At 39.4% G+C, this 18946-nt stretch overlaps 2 protein-coding genes across 3 annotated transcripts; both read left to right on the top strand.

Annotated features, from left to right (window-relative positions):
- Positions 1–56: 56 nt before the first annotated feature.
- On the top strand, positions 57–5848 carry LOC110047659 (U8 snoRNA-decapping enzyme-like). The gene is made up of 3 exons (XM_020753417.2): positions 57–220; positions 2754–3044; positions 4495–5848. Exons 1-3 carry the CDS (start codon positions 62–64, stop codon positions 4696–4698), a joined length of 654 nt encoding a protein of 217 aa, XP_020609076.2. The 5' UTR covers positions 57–61; the 3' UTR covers positions 4699–5848.
- Positions 5849–8045: 2197 nt separating this feature from the next.
- Positions 8046–18057, top strand: LOC110047658 (protein Wnt-16-like). 2 transcript variants are annotated; one of them, XM_020753416.2, is made up of 4 exons: positions 8046–9330; positions 9462–9700; positions 9785–10095; positions 17137–18057. In XM_020753416.2, exons 1-4 carry the CDS (start codon positions 9254–9256, stop codon positions 17596–17598), a joined length of 1089 nt encoding a protein of 362 aa, XP_020609075.1. In that variant the 5' UTR covers positions 8046–9253; the 3' UTR covers positions 17599–18057. The 2 variants fall into 2 exon arrangements, with proteins under 2 accessions (XP_020609075.1, XP_020609074.2); XM_020753415.2 differs by having other exon boundaries at positions 9136–9700.
- Positions 18058–18946: the final 889 nt, after the last annotated feature.

An 18946-nucleotide genomic window follows, 5' to 3' on the forward strand; every position in this document is an offset into this window, starting at 1 on the left:
ATAAAGTGCTACTCTGGTAGTGCTGTGCACCGCTGATCGAGAGTTCACTTAATTTCAGCTAATGACCAATGGCCGACTGATGGGAACATTTACAATGAGTGTGATTCCACGAGCTAATGCATTAGCTCTTCAAGGTTATAAACATTGCTGTCACGTCATGTTACATTCGCCAGTGGAAGAAAAGCTGTTTGGGTTTTATCCAGTGAAACACGCTGTTTTGGTAAGCAACACTCACGTAGTCTATGCAAATGCCGGCAGTAAGTTGTTACAGTCAGGAGATTTGCCGGCAGTCGAAGACATGATATCAAAGCTGGTACAATATGCGTGTTTGTCATCGAATATTGTTGAACCTAGTTCTTGTATTCCTATTTTCTAAAGAAAACAAAGCAGTTGTATATGGAAAGTTCTTTATTTAAGGTGACCGAAGACAATTCTTGATACAATGATACCAGTGTCTCATTCACCATTTCTCCATTAAACATAATCCTTTGGTCCCCAAAAATGGCGAGGTGCACGTTAGCTGATGGATGCACCGTTGAATGGATATAGTCAAGATTTTTTGTTTTAATAATAATAATAATAATAACAACAACAACAACAACAACAACAACAACAACAACAACAACAATAATAATAGTAATAATAATAATAATGACTTTATTAGCATGTCAATTACATCTCGCAGTGGGGAATCCCCACTGCTAATAGGGGACACCTAACTAGAACTATCTAAAATTATAAAATAACTGAGCTACTGCACACTCTCTCATTGGTCGATAGGTGTGTTTAGATGAGAGTATGTACACACGGTTGTGATGTTTCAGATTTGCATGTGTTTTTGAGAATTATTTCATAAGAGCAATAGAGTACTTTTTCCATGTTTACATAGCCTCATCTAAACACTTGGGGGCTGGGAGAATTCTTGAAAGCTATGCAAACCTGAGCCTACGTCTCGGGCTTGCTTGTTAGTTTGCTTCATGTTCTTGGACCTATATATTGAATTGAATGTTTTCCATACCTAACAGTGTTAAATCTAGGTAAATGAAGTGTGAAGTGTGGCTATTAGTATAAAACATGTTACAAATAGTCTGCGGGCACAAATTATGTTTAACCCTATACATCAAAATACATATGTCCTGAAGTCTCCTATTATACAGTGTTGGTAGATTGGCTTTCTCTAACAGCTGCTGGTAGCTAGACAACTTTGTTAGATTTTCTTCATCATTTGCATGCAACTAACTTGGAACAATGCTTCCATGTTAACACTCATATAATACTTGTTTAATAGAGAGAGTTTTAATTATCCTTTGTGAAGGATATTCATCTGGGACGGACTAGGGTCAAGCCTGATTCATGTTCTACTGGTGGTTATTTTTCTGTTTTGTAAGCGCGTAGACTGAGACCTCTCTGTGCAAACCAAGTTCACCGTGAGTAGTAAGATTTTGGCAGGCTGGGAATTTTGATACTGCAAACAGATGTAAACAGATGTTCACTTGGAGAAAAAAAGATCCAGCAAAAGATGCATCATTTTGCAGTATAAAACACAAAACAATTTACATCTGGATAGTATGAAAGAGATAAATGTTATACATCGGAAAAAATGGAAAAATGAAAACTTGTATTTGATTATTCCGCTGAGTTTAAAGGAACAGATTGTCTGAACAATAGGAATGTATTTTGCATGTTTGAAGTAGACCGTTTGAAACCTGAGTACCCGGTAATTGACACAAATCGAGTTAGAAGTGTAGTGGATATAGAGTTGAGAATGCCATGTTTTTTAATGTGGAATCCGTGTTTGGTTCAAAATGTAACGCACATAGCTTGTGGAGAATGCAGCATAATTTATTATTTTTTTAAGGTGAAGTCTTTTTTGATTCAGAAAGCAGTTTAACTTAATTTTTGTTTTAACAAAAAGATTGATAATATTAATATCCCAGTCTTAAGCTTGCTAGAGTTTCTTGTTGGATTATTTAGATTTCAGATTTTTTTTGGTAATCCACTTGCTGAAGTATTTTCTTGCCAAATTTTGTCTAACTCTCATCAGTATTTTGCAAAAAATAGGCAGATTTCCGAGAAAGCCATTTATGTATTCAACTTTTTGACTGTGTGCGCTGAATTTAACTTGGTTCTTTTTGTAACCAAAAAAAAACCCTGAAAAATTGCTGAATTCTTTCCTTCTTGACTTTACTATTCTTACAAAAGACTAAACTCAGTAATACACTGACACTGTGTCATTCTGATGACGAAAGATTTGGAAAAACATTTCAGGATAAAAAGTAGTGATATTCAAACATGATGCTTCAGCGATGACATGTCACCTTTATCAAATATAAATTATTGTAAGTTCAGTAACATTATATAAAGAAAGGAAAGTGTGAAATTATATTTAGAATAAAGTGAGATGGAGGAAAACAAAAGAATGTACATAATAACAAAAAACAAACAAAAGAATGAACATAAGACTCAAAAAGACTCCATTTCAGTGAAACAGTTCGTTTAATTATGTTTAATAATGTTATGTAGAAATGAAGTGATTTGTGATAAGCAGTTGTCAATAATGTGAATTTAAAAAGTCGGAGAGTTCAACAGGATATAAAACTGTTTGCAAAGCAGTTGATAAGTAGTAAGACTGGAAAACCTCAGATAACTCGATCTTACATTTAAAAAATGAACTGAACCATTCTACCTCCTAACTTCATCAGCGTGCAGTTGTCAGGACTAAACCAGAGCTTTATTGTTGCACAATTTTTTAGATGCAGCTTCGTTTTGATGGCCGCATTGGTTTTCCAGGAGGATTTGTCGATGATTCTGAAGACCTTGAGACTGCCATAAACAGAGAGGTCGTTGAAGAGCTAGGAAAAACCACAAACCCTGTGAACATTGCTCAAGAAAACTATGTCATTTCTCATTTGTACGAGGAGCATATGCCAGAACTAGACATAACAAAGAAACTTTGTTTGCACTTCTTTACCAAGAAGGTTCCCTTAGAGCAGTTCTTGGAACTTGAGACAAGAAGGCCAGATGCACCAAACCTTGGATATGAGGTGATTACTGACTGTTTACTAAATGCAGTTAAGTACAAATAGGTCTGAGTACACAAGGGAAATGTTTTTGTTGCAGCAAGAGCTCGTATGAGGACAGACCACGGAGGAGACCACGTACACAGTTACTTCTATCCTTTTCTTTCTGGATATGGTGTTAGCTACAAGAATGACACCAGACCGCGTTCATATTGCCATGTTGCCATACATCTTACTAACCGAGTTCGAGTGCCATACTGTAAGTTACGGACCGAGTTTTTTCCCCATCGATTTATAGCCATTGTACCACTTTTTCTCTACTTGCATTTGTTTGTACTTATATTCGATCAACTGAAAACTGGACCACGCCCAACGTTGTTTTCGGGTGAACCTCTATTAATCGGCTACCTCTATCAAGCGGCCAGTTGTGTCGTCCCCGAGAGTGGCCGCTTAATAGAGGTTCGACTGTATCTCTACTGTGTGTCTGACGGGTTCGAGAACGATTTCTATTCACGCGGAACGGCTTCAAATTTCTGATGCACCTCGAAAGCAAAACAAGTCAATTTGAAATCGTTGTTAAGTGGCTTTTAAGTCGTTAACAGGTTTTAATATACAATTTCAGAAGTAAAAGAAAGTTTAAACTTTTACTTGCTATAAAAGTTAAGAACACTTGACGATAATCACGAAACATTTTGGCAACAACAACAGCTTTAAAGTTTGGCGGTCGTACAGTAAAACACGGCCCGCTAAATTGATCAATCACAGCGTGCGTAATAACTGAGAGTTATAATAAAATAGATAGAAACTGAACAGGAACGACTCTCGGGATTACCAATATTAAGATAAATTTATACTGTAGATAAACTACCAGCAATTTAATTTCTGACATGAAATAGTAGACTACACGTAATAATAAACCAAAGGCAACATGATACGTTATATCTTTATCAAGTCAATAACCTGGCGTCCTAACGTTTCCTTCAGTTTTGGTTTACAATTACCTCTACCTGTTTCTTGTTTTTCTTTCTAAGTAAACCATTATTTTTAATAATATTTGTCAAAAGAAATTGTTATCATTACTTTCAGGCTTAGAGTCTTTGTAAGAATGTTTGGTGACCAGTCAGAAAGCTGATTTTCTCCTTTCTGTTATATCATGCACACATCTTCTCGTAAATACTCGATGAATATCTATTGAGACATTACAATAGGAGACTGAAAAGAGAACTTTCGGGTTATTTGAGCCTCCAGACTTAAACTTTTCTTCTATTTCTATTTCTATTATAATTATAAACCTGTAAAATGTACAGGAGTGAATAAAGGTATTATTATTATATTACATTTCCGTCCCTGTCTTAAATTTATGTAAATTCGTTGACTAGTTGTGGAATAAAATACGTGCATGTTTTTTGAAAATCGTATATCGTTCATTCCTGTTCAGTGCTGATCAAAACTTGACTAACTTCATGATTTTCAGGTGCTTGGCCTCATTCGCTGTCCACTTTATATCATGCGTGACAAACAAGGAGGTTTTCCGTCATTTTTGAGGAACAACTTTGTTGGAAACTCCAGACAACAGCTGTTAATCGGCTTGGAGCACGCGGGCATATTAACTCAAGAGGAAATCAAGGAAGTTGTCCACTTCTCGAAATTAATTCAAGCGTCGCCGCCTAAACTGTGAAGGTTATTATATGGGAAGTGCAGGTATGTGGAACTTATGATTTTGGTTCATCTGCACTTAATAATGTTGCTATTCTGGGGACGAGAGAGAAGATCATAGAATGAATTCGGAGGGCTGGCCAAGCTGTTCGTGTGGTGTGGTCAGAGTGGTTGCGTGGACGCGTGGTTGCGTGGGCGCGTGGCTGCGTAGGTTTGTGTCGTACTGTCGAAGTCCGAGTTCTCCTTGTGATCTTATTTCTGTGGATGTCTTTGCTAAATGTTAGGATTTTCCTGTGCTGAACGTTCATCCTTTGCATCAAAATAAAAGAATGTGGATCGAACAGCGAGTCAATCTCAAACACTGATCTGTTATTTTGAATGAAGTCTTCATTTCTTAATGAAAAACGTCAGACTCGGCAGACGAAAGTCTTTACAATCAAAGCCTGAATATCCTTGTTCATTATTACAATATATGGAGCCTGTTGTATTGAATGCTGGTCATTCATGTAGCAGGGTACGTTGAATAGTATTATCCAGATGCATCGTCAATACTTATTAGCTTCTCCCAGGTCGGCGTTCAGTTGGTTGAAACGCAGCGCGAAAAAACAGCTGAGCGAAAAAAGGAGAGAGAGGCTTGGTGCGAGGAGCCTTTCCGCGCCGCGCTTCTCCCCAACTGATTTTTTTAGGTGATGTTACATATGCCACGTTTTCCGATTTTTAACGCCGGGGTCGTGTAACTCGGCGCACAGGGCGACTTGTAACGTAACATTTCGTTGCGCTAACATGTTGCAGGTTTTTGAAAGCAATTTAAAAACTGCAACATTGTTGCCCGAATTGTGCATATTGCGTGTAACATACCGTTGCCGACCGTTGCTGCAACAAAGTTGGGTCAAAAGTTGTCTCGTGTAACATGGATTAAAAACCGGCGTTAAAAATCGGCTCGTGTAAGATCACCTTAACTGAACGCCTGGAAGAGGCTAAATACTTATTAATATAGCCAATCGTCTCTCCATACGGACACGCCGAATGTTTGTAAATATATTCATTTATTTATTGTGTAAATAGTTGTTGGAGTCTTGCGGTCTTCATAATAATATTGTATTTTTATTTTATATCTAACCGTGTCAAATGTAATTTCTGTGTTGTCTGGAATAAACACAATTAATTCAAAATCTTTTTTGACAATCTTTGTCAAGTGTATTGCTATTTGTTTTTGTGCTAATTCCCCTCATTATCTTTTTGTCTTAAGCTAAGTAAAGTTTTCCTCGTGGTTAAACCGCCCATGTGTTTTATCTTTCGTGAATAGCGGATATTGATACCATATTTTTAAAGTTACCTTTGCTTAAAATAATTCTTCTTGACGTCAGGATAATGCCAGCAGACTTCAGTGCGGGTACATAAGTATGGTCCGCGTGTAGGCGAGTCAGTCAAAAGCAGATAATCAGACTCACAGCCGATTATTTATTGTTCATATTCCTGTGACAAGTGTTCTATATGCCAGTAACAATATTACCATTACGCTAAACTGATCCACGATTCGGACAGTTCGTAAAGTCGTAACTCCTCCGAATCTGTCTCTTGCCCTCGCGACTTAGCGAGGTGCGCGAGCTCCACGCGCGATGTCGGCGCCTTGCGAGCAGCCGCCAGCTTTCAGCACGCTGTGTATCAAAATCTTGTCTCAGTAGGGTGGGGTGAAGGATACATCTTTCACTAGCCTGCGTAGCTTGGTGGTTTAAGCAATTTTTTGAGCAATTTGAGCGCGAGCGAACAAAGCAACAAAGCCGCGAAAACGAGCTCTCCCAGGCTTCTCGGGGATTGGTGCTCGTTATCACGGCTTCGCCGCTTTTATAGCGCGCTCAAATTGCTTAAAAACCGCCAAGCTACGCAGGCTAATCTTTCACGGTCTTATCACTGCTGAACACTGGGCTTGGAAAACCAGAGGAATTTTCCGTTTTAAAATAGACTCTGAAAATAGCAATTATCGATATATCAGCACGGAAGGGCACTTCACCGAGTGGGTAATGTCATTTCTGGTTTTGGGGTAAAATGAGTAAACCATATGTTACTGCTGTATCTTCGGGTAGTGGTTTTGTTGGTTGCGTGACGAGAAGGGTGGAGATGTGCTATCGTGCACATTCTCAAAAGGGGTTCGGCTTTCCGTGGGTTTTATCTTTTAACAAGAAAAGTTGAGTTTTGTTTTGGTGGCTGAAGAGCTGAATTTAATCTATTTTCAGTGGTTGAAGGGTCTTAATTTGCCTTTACCAAGGCTCGTGATACGACTTTTATTTCACGTAAGTAACTTAATTAAAGCTCTGATATTGTCAGCGGTGATATCTGTTTTACGTTGTATTCAATCCCAAGTTAATGCTTGCTTGGTTTTGAGTTCAGTTCGCATCTAACTTATCGACTCGTAAATTTATACATCGGTTTATGTGAATAGCGACATTCGCTCCGACATCACGCAATCAGTTGCAAATGATAGCTTTTAAACTACCGGTAAATACAAAACTTAAAAGTTAAAAAACTTATAAGTTTGGTGTGGCGTGTACAGTCAAAATTGAGAAAGAACTGCTGGCTACATAAAAGTTTACATTAATGTTATAAGCACTTTACACCAACGCGAGGTAAAATCACTTCACTCATGCAAAATTCCTATAGTGTGGGCTTGTTGACCTTCAGTTGTTGACGCTTTGTTATTAACAAGAACTAACAACCACGGCAGCATTATATAAATACCGCTGGGACTTGGGGACTGAAATATTTAAGGTTGATTTTCCCGTTGTGTATCTAAGCAAGGGCGGTATCTGGGCAGAATCGAGCGACCACAGCCCAGCGCCGACTACACTGTGGATGAAAAGCATGGCTTGTGTCGTGTGGGCGTGAGGTGTCGACATTCGGTGTTAGCTTTTGGAAGGTCAAGAGTTTTTCTAGTTATCTTGACAGGAATACAATTACGCCTATTGCTAGACAGGGAGAAAGCTATTCTTCCTTAGCTCCGTCAACTGTAACGAGAAAGTAGCTTTTGAAGAACATGATTAAGTACATCCGCAACCTAAAAATGCAACAAATTTCTGCTTTCGTCAGTGTTGACTGTGTTGTCTACAGCTCATGATTAGCTGTACGTTGCTGGTTTCGCGCCATCAGCAGTATATTTATCAAACGTCTAAACACTGTAAAGGAGGCGTTTTGCTGAAGCGCTGGGCATTCATAAAACGAAGTCAGTTTCCCTTTCCATGCGGAAATTAATTTTTCTCGCATGTTATTGTGATGGTTTTAATTGCCCTTATCTCTTCAACGATATTATTTTGTGCTCTCTTTTCTAGTGTCCTGTTGAAAGGAAGCCCTTTTATTCAATTATCTCTTGATCTTGGTGTGAGTGTAACAGCGATAAACATTGCAGTGAAATAATTCCTTTGGTGTTCTAACTCGATTCTAACACTGAACCACGCGACTAACTTGTGTGTTTAATTCATCAATGAGATAACAGAACCGCGATTCAGACGAAATATTATTGAACGAGGTTATTTTAGGCTTTGTGGCTTGTCAAACCCATTACTCACTCTAAAAAAACCTCTGTGGCAACGAAAACTCTTCCTCTGTCATGTATCGAGTGTTCCTTTTGCTATCGATACCGGAAAAGGCGACCTGAATCTTCCGGCCAACTCTTTGAATAATTAAGCGCCTACAACAACGTCAATTTGCCAACCGAACGTAAACAGTGAGCCGGGGGCCTATGAAAACCGTCTACCTTGCCGTGTGTGTACTTTGCATTTAATTGTCAAAAAGAAAAGCCGTCTTGTGATCAATCGGCGTTTCTTTGACCTTGCACTATGAATTGGAAAACAACGCTGAACGCTTGAAATCTGCGTGTGAAAAACGTGTGGAATCCGCTCTGTCTTAGCGCGAGTTGTGCGACAACTATCCCTGCCGCGCGCGAGAAATTGATGTGGTTGTTAAGATCAGTTTTGATAATCGATTGGAGTCGTGAAGTGGGGCAAGTGCACAGTCAGTTCATGCTGATTTCTGTAATGATAAGTCGTGTCTCAAAGCACTGTTGAGGTCATCTCAATTGATCAATTGAGTTGTAATTAGCTAGCTTTTCCCCGCCCACCCTCTGCGATCAACAAACAATGATTGTCAAGCGATAAAGACTTTAAACGGAAATTTAGCTATTAGAGGTATTAACCCGGTTACATTTTCAGCCAGAATGCCTCCCCGTTGATGTGCGTCAAGTGTTTCTCGGGACACGGCTGGGCGAAAAAATGCCGGGAATTTTTGAAAGGCAAACAGTGTCGATAAATTGTTTCCATTTGTACGATGGAGGGCTAGTCAACAATCCATGCCATTCCACTTTCCCATACGTCACCCAATTAACCGATTGATGTCATTTGCACCAACCAATCAGGATTGGAGTTTTTCATTAGCGTTGACAGGTGAAATGCCTTGGCTAGCCGTGAAGTACAATAATATAAAGCAAAGGGCCAACCGACCTCGAACTCTATCACGTGTGAGCTTGTTACTACGTTTTCAGCAGTTTCTTCCGAAGTGAGGACTGCACGAGAGGAACTTGTGAAACTATGGCGAAGAAGAAATGCTTGGTTTTATATGCGTTGTTGTTGGGTGTGTTTCAAGACAGGACTACTGCCAGTTGGATGTTAGTTTTGCTTTTCTTGTGCACTTTCCATTCATTAAAATCAAAAACAGAAGCTTTTCCAATTTGATGGACAAATACTTGAGTGGCGGCGGTAGAGCTGATGTTGTTAGTTTCTTGCTTTTGTTTTCAAGGTGGATGGGGATTTCGGCGCTCGGCACCCGAAGCGATGGCAATCTGACGACTTGTTACGGAGTTCCTGGCTTGTCCTCGCAGCAAATGAGCGTGTGCCAATCTAAGCCGGATCTCATCCCGACTCTCAGGCGCGGTGCAAACCTGGGAATCACCGAGTGTCAGAAACAGTTTGAAAAAGAACGTTGGAACTGTTCCACCACAAATTCATCGTCAGTCTTCGGTGAAATTATTGACATAGGTGAGTTCAAGTTAAATCTCGTCGAGTTTTTTTCCAGTTGAAACCCGTTGATTTTGTAACATGCTTCCAACTTTCCCATGACAGGAAGTCCCGAGGCTGCCTTCGTTTACGCGATAACTTCAGCTGGGGTAGTGCACGCGGCTAGCAGGTCATGCAGTCTTGGCAACCTTAGTGATTGTGCCTGTGAAGCTCGCAGAAAGAGAAAGCAGCCATCAAGAGGTTGGGAATGGGGAGGCTGCAACGACGATGTGAAATTTGGCGTTTGGTTGTCGAAAACCTTTGTCGATGCACCTGAACGAAACGAGCGCAGCGGCACAATCGCCGATAGAAAGATGCGTGTACGGAAGAAGGGAAGATACCTTATGAACCTCCATAATAACGAAGTTGGCAGACTGGTAAGTCATTAACACTGTTATTACCTGGCTTTGGGTATGTTAATACGGTTATCGCCGCTCTAATTAGATTGATACGCCTCGATCGACACGTAAGATTTTGGGAACTTCACAAAATTTAAGTAAAAGAAAAAACGTGTTATCTCGTGAAGAATGTTAATCTCAAGGTTTGCAGGTAAATGAGTGAGGTAACATAAGATTATCTGATTTAAATGTCAACTCGACTATTCGGGTTGAGTCGTGTTTTGGCAGGTTTTAAACTTTGTACAATTTTTTGTTGCATGGGTTTTCAGTTTTTTCCTTTTTAACGCAGTTTGAGGAGTGGATCGCGGTCAAGAAAATACTTTTTCCTCTTGCTCTGTACTTTTGCGACCGTTTAAGTTATGTAATATCAAGGTATTCAACTTTCAATATGTTTGTGGTCATTTTAATTATGCAAGTACACTATTTCTTCGAAGTTCGGAGTTCAGCGCAGATAATTTACCAAATAATTACCATTTACCTCTAATTAGTTAAATGACCATACTGACCTGGTTTTTGAAGTTTTTTTTCCTATTTCAAGGAGTGCGTGGCGTAAATTTAATTAGCATTTCCAGCTCGATTGTTCAAAAAGACCTGAGCAGTCGTTAACATCCAAATGTCGTGAGAAACATATAATTGATTAAGCAATAATACATGTGATAGTCGTCAATTCCCAATAAAAACAGTTTGAAGGTAAATTTGATACGAAAAAGGCACTAGGTTTAACCTTTATCAATCCACATAGCAGAGCAGTTTACGTGAAAATAGCAGTTATTTTGGGAGAGAAGTTACTGGCAGGTTTATCGGTCATCTCGTTAATTTAATGAGCATGTGCAAGTTGATTTGATTTGCGTTTTTATTGAGTCATTTATTTACTAAGTAGGTTTTACTTGGGTCATTAATTTAGCATGCGCGCAAAATAAACAGTTATAGCCATAGTAGTTCGTTTACATAAGAAGCATCAGCGTGCTTTCCATTCCAATACTTGTAGATTAAGGAAAAAATCTTGTAAGTCCTGCTCGAACGCCATCAGAGCATCTTGTTTTTTCGTGTACGTTGCGTTTTCATGCTTTCCTATGAGCTAGACACAATGGGCCAATCACGTATCAAATTTCTACATAATTTGTTAGCATGGTAAAATTCTTGAGCAAGTTTACTTGTAACGTTTTGTTGTATCTTTTTGGGTTAAAGATAGAGCTCTTTGCAGCCTTTCGAGTAGAAATTCCTTTTTGCGGTTGGTGACCTTCAGTTCCTGGTAGTGCAAAGGTTCGATGTACTGATTTCTTCCCAACTTCTCCCACATACGATATTAGCTGTTAAAGACATTAGAAGATCTGAATGGAATAGCTGATGTAAACGATTTTGCAAGTGGTTGTAAAATTCAAGTTGTAATGCGGATATTGCGGACGGAGTACCTCACAAGTTGTTGCTAATTCAATTTAAGGCTAGGGTAGCCAATTATAAAGTCGTTTTACGCTTATTTCTCAGTCGTTGTTGGGTTTTTAAGTTTCCATTCTATAAATGGCGTGATGAAGTGGCCACTTTCAAATCGCTCCAAATCTGTTGTGGTACCTCCCAGGACAACCTATTTATCATGTGTTGCCTTCAGTTTCCTCTCGACAGCAGAACAACGCACTCGTCGGCAATTGCTTTCGCATGTGTTTCAACATTAACTTGCATAGAAGTTCTTTTACGACTTGTAGAGTTTGAACAACTTCAAGTCGTCGCTCTCAATCACTTAGTATGTATTTATCTGCGGGGTACAGCTAAAAGCCCCGCAAGTCTTAAGCCCATTTGGGAAAATGAGTTTTGTTTTATTATTGCTCCTGTTGTGCCATTGAAAACAGTAAAACGGTGACCTCTAGCCAAAGCAAACAAAAGAATACAACCCCACTTTGAAGTCAATTTCATTATAACTTATTTTCCCTCTGTCCGTAACAAAATAACTCGAGGGTCCTTTAAATAGTACAAATATTGAGTTCGTGTCTGAGGGTGAAATAATCACGAGCTAGATAACTTTTCCGTATGGCGCTTGTGAAACCTGTAATAAACTACCTTTGCCTGCCAGAAGAAGTTCTAGAGCACTTTCCGCCGAATTCCTCAATCGTAGGGATCGTGGGATAAGTTTGTACGTCGAAAAACGAAGAAACCTTGGTTTACATGAATTATGGGTATATTTTCCCTAGAAAACGTTATGTTGTTATAATGTCGTGTCAGCTGTGAGTGGAGAGCAATGTGTAGGATGATTTTCGCAGCTTGTAATTTCGTGGACGACTGAAGCACCTTATCTACCGGGTTTTGTTTTTTGATATGCAAAATTACTTCAACTGTACTTGCGGTTTCCGCCACCGATAAACATGTGAAGTCGGATTAATTTGAAGTGCTTATTTATGTTCTGAATTTGATTGGTGTTTACACTACTGCAATCTGTAAGCATGCTTTCTTTGATGGAGCCTTTAAAAAACTCGTTGCTTGTGCAATCCACGTCTTTTCTCAACGTAGCTAAGAAGAGGTTTGTCATTTCGCGAAAGAAATTTTGGAGATGTCTGACAAGACAACAAACAGAGCGTTGTTTGCTTTTCTGACATCAGTTGAACGACGTACGTAAGCGAGTGCGCCAGCATTGTGCCGTCAAAGTCACCGATAGATAACTGATAACTGTGTACATAGAAAAGGTTTAAGCTTCTATTATGTTAATGAGGCGGCAGCAAAAATTGTTGCCGATGTCGGATACTGCACCATGTTTAATTTGTGGCCGCTTCTAGGACAGATCACGTACCAATGTGCGCTGCCTCACGTTCCTTTAGTCTCAGGATGATCAAGATGACTGTATCAGGGCGGGAAACGTTTTATAAACTCACAGCTAACCTTTTTCAAACTTGAGTAACAGTGCTATTTGCTTTTGTTCTGTTTATATTTGGTGGAATAACCAGTTGACTTAATTGATTCAATTAAGCCTTTCGGTTCCACTGTTTGTTTGTACATTGGAGTATTACAGTATCTGACGCAGTTTCCTTTTAGCGGCGTGTAGGCACTCATTTGAAAGTGTTTGCCTTTTCCTGTTATAACATAAGCACTTCACTGCTTTGCGGCACGTTCGTGCCGAGCGAGCAAGGGAAGAGATTGCCTGATCGCTATTTAATCAAACCGTAGCCGTAATCGTGCAATGTGAAAACAAGTCGGCTTTAAGTTCGTATGGACTCATCCTTTGTACATGTGATTTCTACTCAACATTGTGAAACAACAGTTGCCTTAATGTACGTTCCAGCTCATCCAATGACGGTTCTAAGAAACTGAAGCGTACATTTAAAGTCTGCCAAGAAAACAAACGTGATTGTCTGAACCAATTCAACGATAGTAATGGTAAAACTTTGGAGTTTTCACGGTCTCTATTACGTCTTTTGTTGGCTGATAAGGCGGTCCAAAATAGTCGATGCATAAGACTTTCGTTACACATGTACCACATTCTGATAGATGCGCGCGGTTCAAGTTTGAAAACCATGTTTCGGTTGACCTGCATTCATCGCCAGTTTCGACTTGCAGCAAAACGGTGTGATATAAATACAAAGAATCTAGCTGTAAATGTGAATTCTCTTTAACGCTATAGTTCTCTATTTCTTTTAATTTTTCTTATGCTTGCTTGATGGGGGATGCACATCAAGACAATATTTTTGGTCATATTTCCAAGTTGACGTTTTTTTTCTGTTCTCTACTTCTCACTGCTTGCTAATGCATTATTATTATTTTGAGGAGAAATTAGCCGTTTATATCTATTGGGAACTGTTAACTCGTGACATTTGTTTGCTCCTGCTCGTGTTAAAAGGAACTGTGCAAACTGAACGAATCTTCCGCAACCACAAACGGAAATATGGGGGTGGGGGTGAGGTGTAACTGTTCACATTCGCGATGCAGCAAGCGGTTTTGGGGCGTGGCGTGTTCTGGCGAAAGCATCACGGAACACACGGAAGTCTGGTTAGGGAAATGGAGAATTTTGTGTTAAACGTGTTATGTTGGCGTTTCTTTTGAGGGGTTCCCACGCGTGAAGACCTAATTAATTACTTAATCTAGCCGGCATACCGTTTGTTTTCTCAGTCGTTTTCCTTAAAAACTAATCTCCTCATTTAAAGTCTGTCAACTTGTTTTGGTCGCTTTTAAAGTAATTAGAAAAGTTACACAAATTGAATCAATAACCCGGGACAGTACACTACGGTTAGTTCAAAAGTAAACACCGACTCTGATCATTGCGCACAACAATACTTGCTTGTCTGGTCTGGGCTACAAATATTTTCACGAGAAACCGCATGTTACGATGAATGGTCGGCAAGGATTCTAAGGCTACTTAGAAAGAACCGGACGTACAGTGCAACGTTGCACGCAACAAAAAAAAAGGTAAAATACAACGTATGGTTACCCTTATTGTATTCCACTATTCTACTCAAGGTTCCAGTTGCTCAAAGGGTGTATAACCCTATCCACTGGAAAAATCACACTATTCAGTGGACAGTGTAGTTTGTCTTGCCAACAGTTTTTCGCTGGGTAGCGACTTATCCGGTGGGTAGCCTTATCAACCCCTCGAATCACTGAGACTATAATTGATACGTGCCGTGTCGTGAGGACGACACAAGCTGCAACTTAGAAAATGGACGCAATGTTGTACCATGTGTCCGAGCTTTACAGATCCCGCTAATGGTTTTAGTATGGGTCTTAATTAATCTATAATGTGAACGGACAAGTTTGGGTGGTCTCTAGTTAACGAAAAATGTCCCGTAGAGTTTAAAGGCTGAAATTCCGGTGAAGACGGAAGCTGAAGAAAGCATAGGAATTCATGATGTTTTTTGCATCTTTGGTTATTTCGATATGGTCGGTAACTTGGTACCTGTTTTAGACACATTACTGTTGTAATTTGCCACCTATTTCGCTCCCCGCGGAGTACACAAACGTAATGTAGGATGTGAGTATAAAATTACCGGGTTTGAGAGTTCTTTCATGTATGATAGAGGCGGAATGTCAGTATTAGTTTTGTTGTGTAACGGTACTTAAGAAGAGCCAAAGTCCAGTGGCCGAGGTGGCACAAGTACGTACTTCACTCACATGTCTTAGAAACCGACAAAGCCATGAAGCAAGTTTAAGTCTGCTTGGTGGGATGCCGTAATGATTCGATTTAGCGCCCTCTTTCCAATAAGCGCCCCCTTTGTAGTAAGCACTTCCCATTGAGTGCCGTTTTCTTAATAAGCGCGCCCCTATTCCAATAAGCGTGCCCATAGCGAACGTGACATTCAAAACATTAACAACGAATAAATGACTAATTCTGGCTTCCCATCTGATCGTAGGAATGAACCTTATGACCATCAGAGCCCCTACTGTTACAGTTCTTGAGTTAAAGTATCTGTTGTTTTTAAGAACCAGAAGCATATTTGCAAAAGGAACTAAGCGCTTCTCTCCAAAAAGCGCCCTCTCTTGAGGTACACAAATTAAACTAGCACACTGGCGGAAAATCGAATCCTTACCGTCAATGAGTGAGCGAGCTCAAGCGAGAGAAATTGGAAACAGTAACATATTTGACTATTTAAATAGGTTTTTTTGACCTATTTAAACACTACAATATGAGGCCACCATGGCGTCGTCTCAAGGGCATACTAAGTTCAGCCTTTCGTTTTTGATATCTTCCATAAGTTTTAAATTGAAAACACGTTGGATCTCTTCTGCAGCCTGTCCTTGTTTAAGTATCTGGCCTACCTTCTTACGAAACGATTTCGTTAAATGTGTTTTAATCTGTAACATCGGATATCTATTTTACTGCAATATTCGACAGAATCTTAATACCTGTGTAACATGTGAACATTTAACAGCCTAGAGGCACTTCACCTTGATGTGGCTCTTGTTCCAGTTCATGAAATTAATAACTGTCTTGTTTCTAACAGACAGTATTGGTTGTTAACCTGCTAGTTGTCTTGCTAGGTTTGTTATTCCTTATCTTTTGGACATGTGTGAGTGTTAAGGTTTAGGTTTCGAGGCACCCCTCAAATTCAATGCTTTTAATTACAGATATATAGCACATAATGGTAACACGTGTTTCAGTTATATCACGAAGGTTAACCCTTCAACAAACAATTTAAGACATCATTACAATACTTCATTTCATGGGTGAACTGGTCCATGTGGAAAGGAATATTTTTAGTGGTTGCTTGAGCAATACGAATTGCGTAACACTAGTCGATTGAGATGGACCACCTAGGAATTACTCTCGCTGATTTGTTTTTACGAAACTGTTTTCTATTAAGTAAAAGCTTTTTTAATTAGCTACGCCTGGCTCATAATTTTTATTTAATTTCAGGAAGAGAGGTTCAAAAATGCGTAAATGTGCCTAACAGTGTCGTGTGAATTTGCTGAGAATGGTTGTCTTGTTAGATCATTTGCAAACTGGTACATTATTGAGAAGGAGCATTCTGATTAGTTCACTGAACAGGGGAAATTTGCATTATGGACCGCTTGGATGAACTGCTGGCAAATTAGTTTCACCGCGCATTTAAAAAAATGGATGCAATAATTCCTCGACATATTTTTGAAAAAGCCATTATAATGAAGACTTTTAAATGAACCAGGTTGTCGATATTTGGAATTATCATGAATAACTTTATTTTTCGTAAGTTAATGAGCCTGGCCTATGGCTCGGTCCCAGAAAAGAACAAAAAAAAATAAAACTCACCCAACACATCAGTATCAATACTATCATCAGTAATATGTTGTAGTCATTTTCAGTCATCGAATCTTTTTGCAATGCTAACAAAATTTTGCTTGCTCTCGTCTTTTAGAGACGGGATTTGGTAAAAAAACCGTTATTGGACCTTCATGTAACCACGTCGTGTAATGCCTTCATGTAATTCCACTCGCGCAACCTTTCTCTGTTGTGCGTGAAATGTAAGCTCTTTCCCCTGCCCGTTCAACCGAATCCGGTATGTATAAGTTAAACGCACATCATCCGCAATCAATTTTAATTTACATTTATTATTTTTTTGTCTACAGGTTGTTCAGAGTCTTGTGAGTAATCAATGCCGTTGTCATGGAGTTTCTGGCTCCTGCACCATCAAGACCTGCTGGAAAACCGTGCCAAACTTCGCCAAAATCGGAGATCACTTGAAAGTTAAGTACAAAAAGGCCGTGCAGGTGGTGTACAACAGAAAAAAGCGACGAATACGACGCAAGGAGCAAAAACGCGTCAAGATAACAAAAGACACACTGGTGTTTATCGACCGACCACCAAACTACTGCAATCGTAATCCGGCGCTGGGAATTTTAGGCACGTCTGGAAGAGTGTGCAACAAGACCTCCCCTGGAAGTGATCGGTGCGATCTGTTGTGCTGCGGGGCTGGATACAATACTCAGGTGGTGCGAGAGGTGAAAAGGTGCCAGTGCAAGTTTGTATGGTGCTGTTACGTGACTTGTAAAGAGTGTCCACGAATTTATGACCGACACACGTGCAAGTGATGGCCTGTTTTCTCTTATCTGGTGGCCCTTTTCTCAATAGTGGGACGATTTTATTGCGGCACAAGTTATTTATTGAAGAGAAAGGAACATAAAATGATATGAAGTGACAGTGGGGCCGAGAGTCAATTTGTTTAAGCCAGTCTTGGACCTTGCTTAGTTTTGGAGAAAAACAAATTGAAGCGCGTTTTGGATGTGAATCGACTTCAGCAAAGTAGTGATTGCTGCCAAAGAAGAGCTCTGAATTGAAATACTTTGACAATAGCACGTTAAAACTATCAAGAGAACGAGATAAATTATAATTTAGACTGTAGAACTTTTTAGTCAACATGGCAAGTAGAGATGTAATGGATGGATATATACTGAGCAAACTTTTCCCCAACCCGTAAAATACTGTTGTTTTTTTTGAAGCTCGGTGTCGGTATTTCCATTAAAAGAGACAAAAAAAAAAAAAAAAAAAAACCCTTGATGGCTTCAGCTAAGTCTAATAAAATTTCAAGGTTAAATAATTTGCATTGAAAAGGCCTACGACAAACAAACAAATATACAAACAAACAAAAAACAAACGACCAAGCAAACAAACAAAGAACAGTATGGAAGGTCGGTAAAAGAGCTCTCGGAAGCAAATTCCATAGAATGTTTGTATTTTTATGTTCCACATTAAATCTGTGCGAGCAATTTTCAGGTTCTTAAACGTAATATTAATCGGTACGTGACTAACTTTCACGTGCGGTGTATCTTATTTATTTCCAGTTTTATGAGCAAAGTACTATGAACTATGAATGTGATAATTGTATATTAGTGTAGAAAATCTGTATGATAAAGACACTGTAATGATACTCTAGTAGGGCGCTTCACTTGGTACTTGTCCTATGAATTCTGCTCATTTGAAGTTAACATCGGTGAATTCTTTGTAAGACTGCAAAAAGTTCATCCGGTGAAGACCTTTGGACATCTTTTAACTATTTTAGGCCTTGGGCGATAGGTCTTAGTTGTGGCAACATTTTCTTTTTCCAAGTAGTCGAGCTTTAGCAGTTTGCGCCCTTTGAGATTACTTCTAAGCGAAATGAACAACGAGGAAGACCCTTGCACCAAGGCCATCGGAAACCGCAGACAACACCCGAGTCCTAAGTTCAAAACATTAGTTCTCCTTACTGGCTGTTATGCACTTATGTTAATATTAGTTGTGATAACATGTTGATAGATCAAGGTAATTTCTAGTAAGTGGGTCGATTGATATCGGCACGTGATCGCCCTGTTTTGATTTTAATTACTCTAGGAAAGCTTAAAGTATTCCTTTGAGCTTTCATTTATTATTGGTATTAGTTGTAAATCTGCCAGTTCCTTCTGA

This window comes from Orbicella faveolata, unplaced genomic scaffold (assembly GCF_042242905.1).
Source record: "Orbicella faveolata isolate gen_17 unplaced genomic scaffold, um_ofav_v1 contig_35, whole genome shotgun sequence".
In the NCBI taxonomy this organism is placed as follows: Eukaryota; Metazoa; Cnidaria; class Anthozoa; order Scleractinia; family Merulinidae; genus Orbicella; species Orbicella faveolata.

Excerpts from the sequence above, each read along its gene's own strand:
- LOC110047659 (XM_020753417.2), top strand. The coding sequence starts at position 62 with ATGACCAATGGCCGACTGATGGGAACATTTACAATGAGTGTGATTCCA. Across the intron at positions 221-2,753 it reads CAGTGAAACACGCTGTTTTG|ATGCAGCTTCGTTTTGATGG; the intron begins GTAAGCAACACT and ends ACAATTTTTTAG. Across the intron at positions 3,045-4,494 it reads CACCAAACCTTGGATATGAG|GTGCTTGGCCTCATTCGCTG; the intron begins GTGATTACTGAC and ends CATGATTTTCAG.
- LOC110047658 (XM_020753415.2), top strand. The coding sequence starts at position 9,268 with ATGCTTGGTTTTATATGCGTTGTTGTTGGGTGTGTTTCAAGACAGGAC. Across the intron at positions 9,701-9,784 it reads CGGTGAAATTATTGACATAG|GAAGTCCCGAGGCTGCCTTC; the intron begins GTGAGTTCAAGT and ends TTCCCATGACAG. Across the intron at positions 10,096-17,136 it reads ATAACGAAGTTGGCAGACTG|GTTGTTCAGAGTCTTGTGAG; the intron begins GTAAGTCATTAA and ends TTTTGTCTACAG.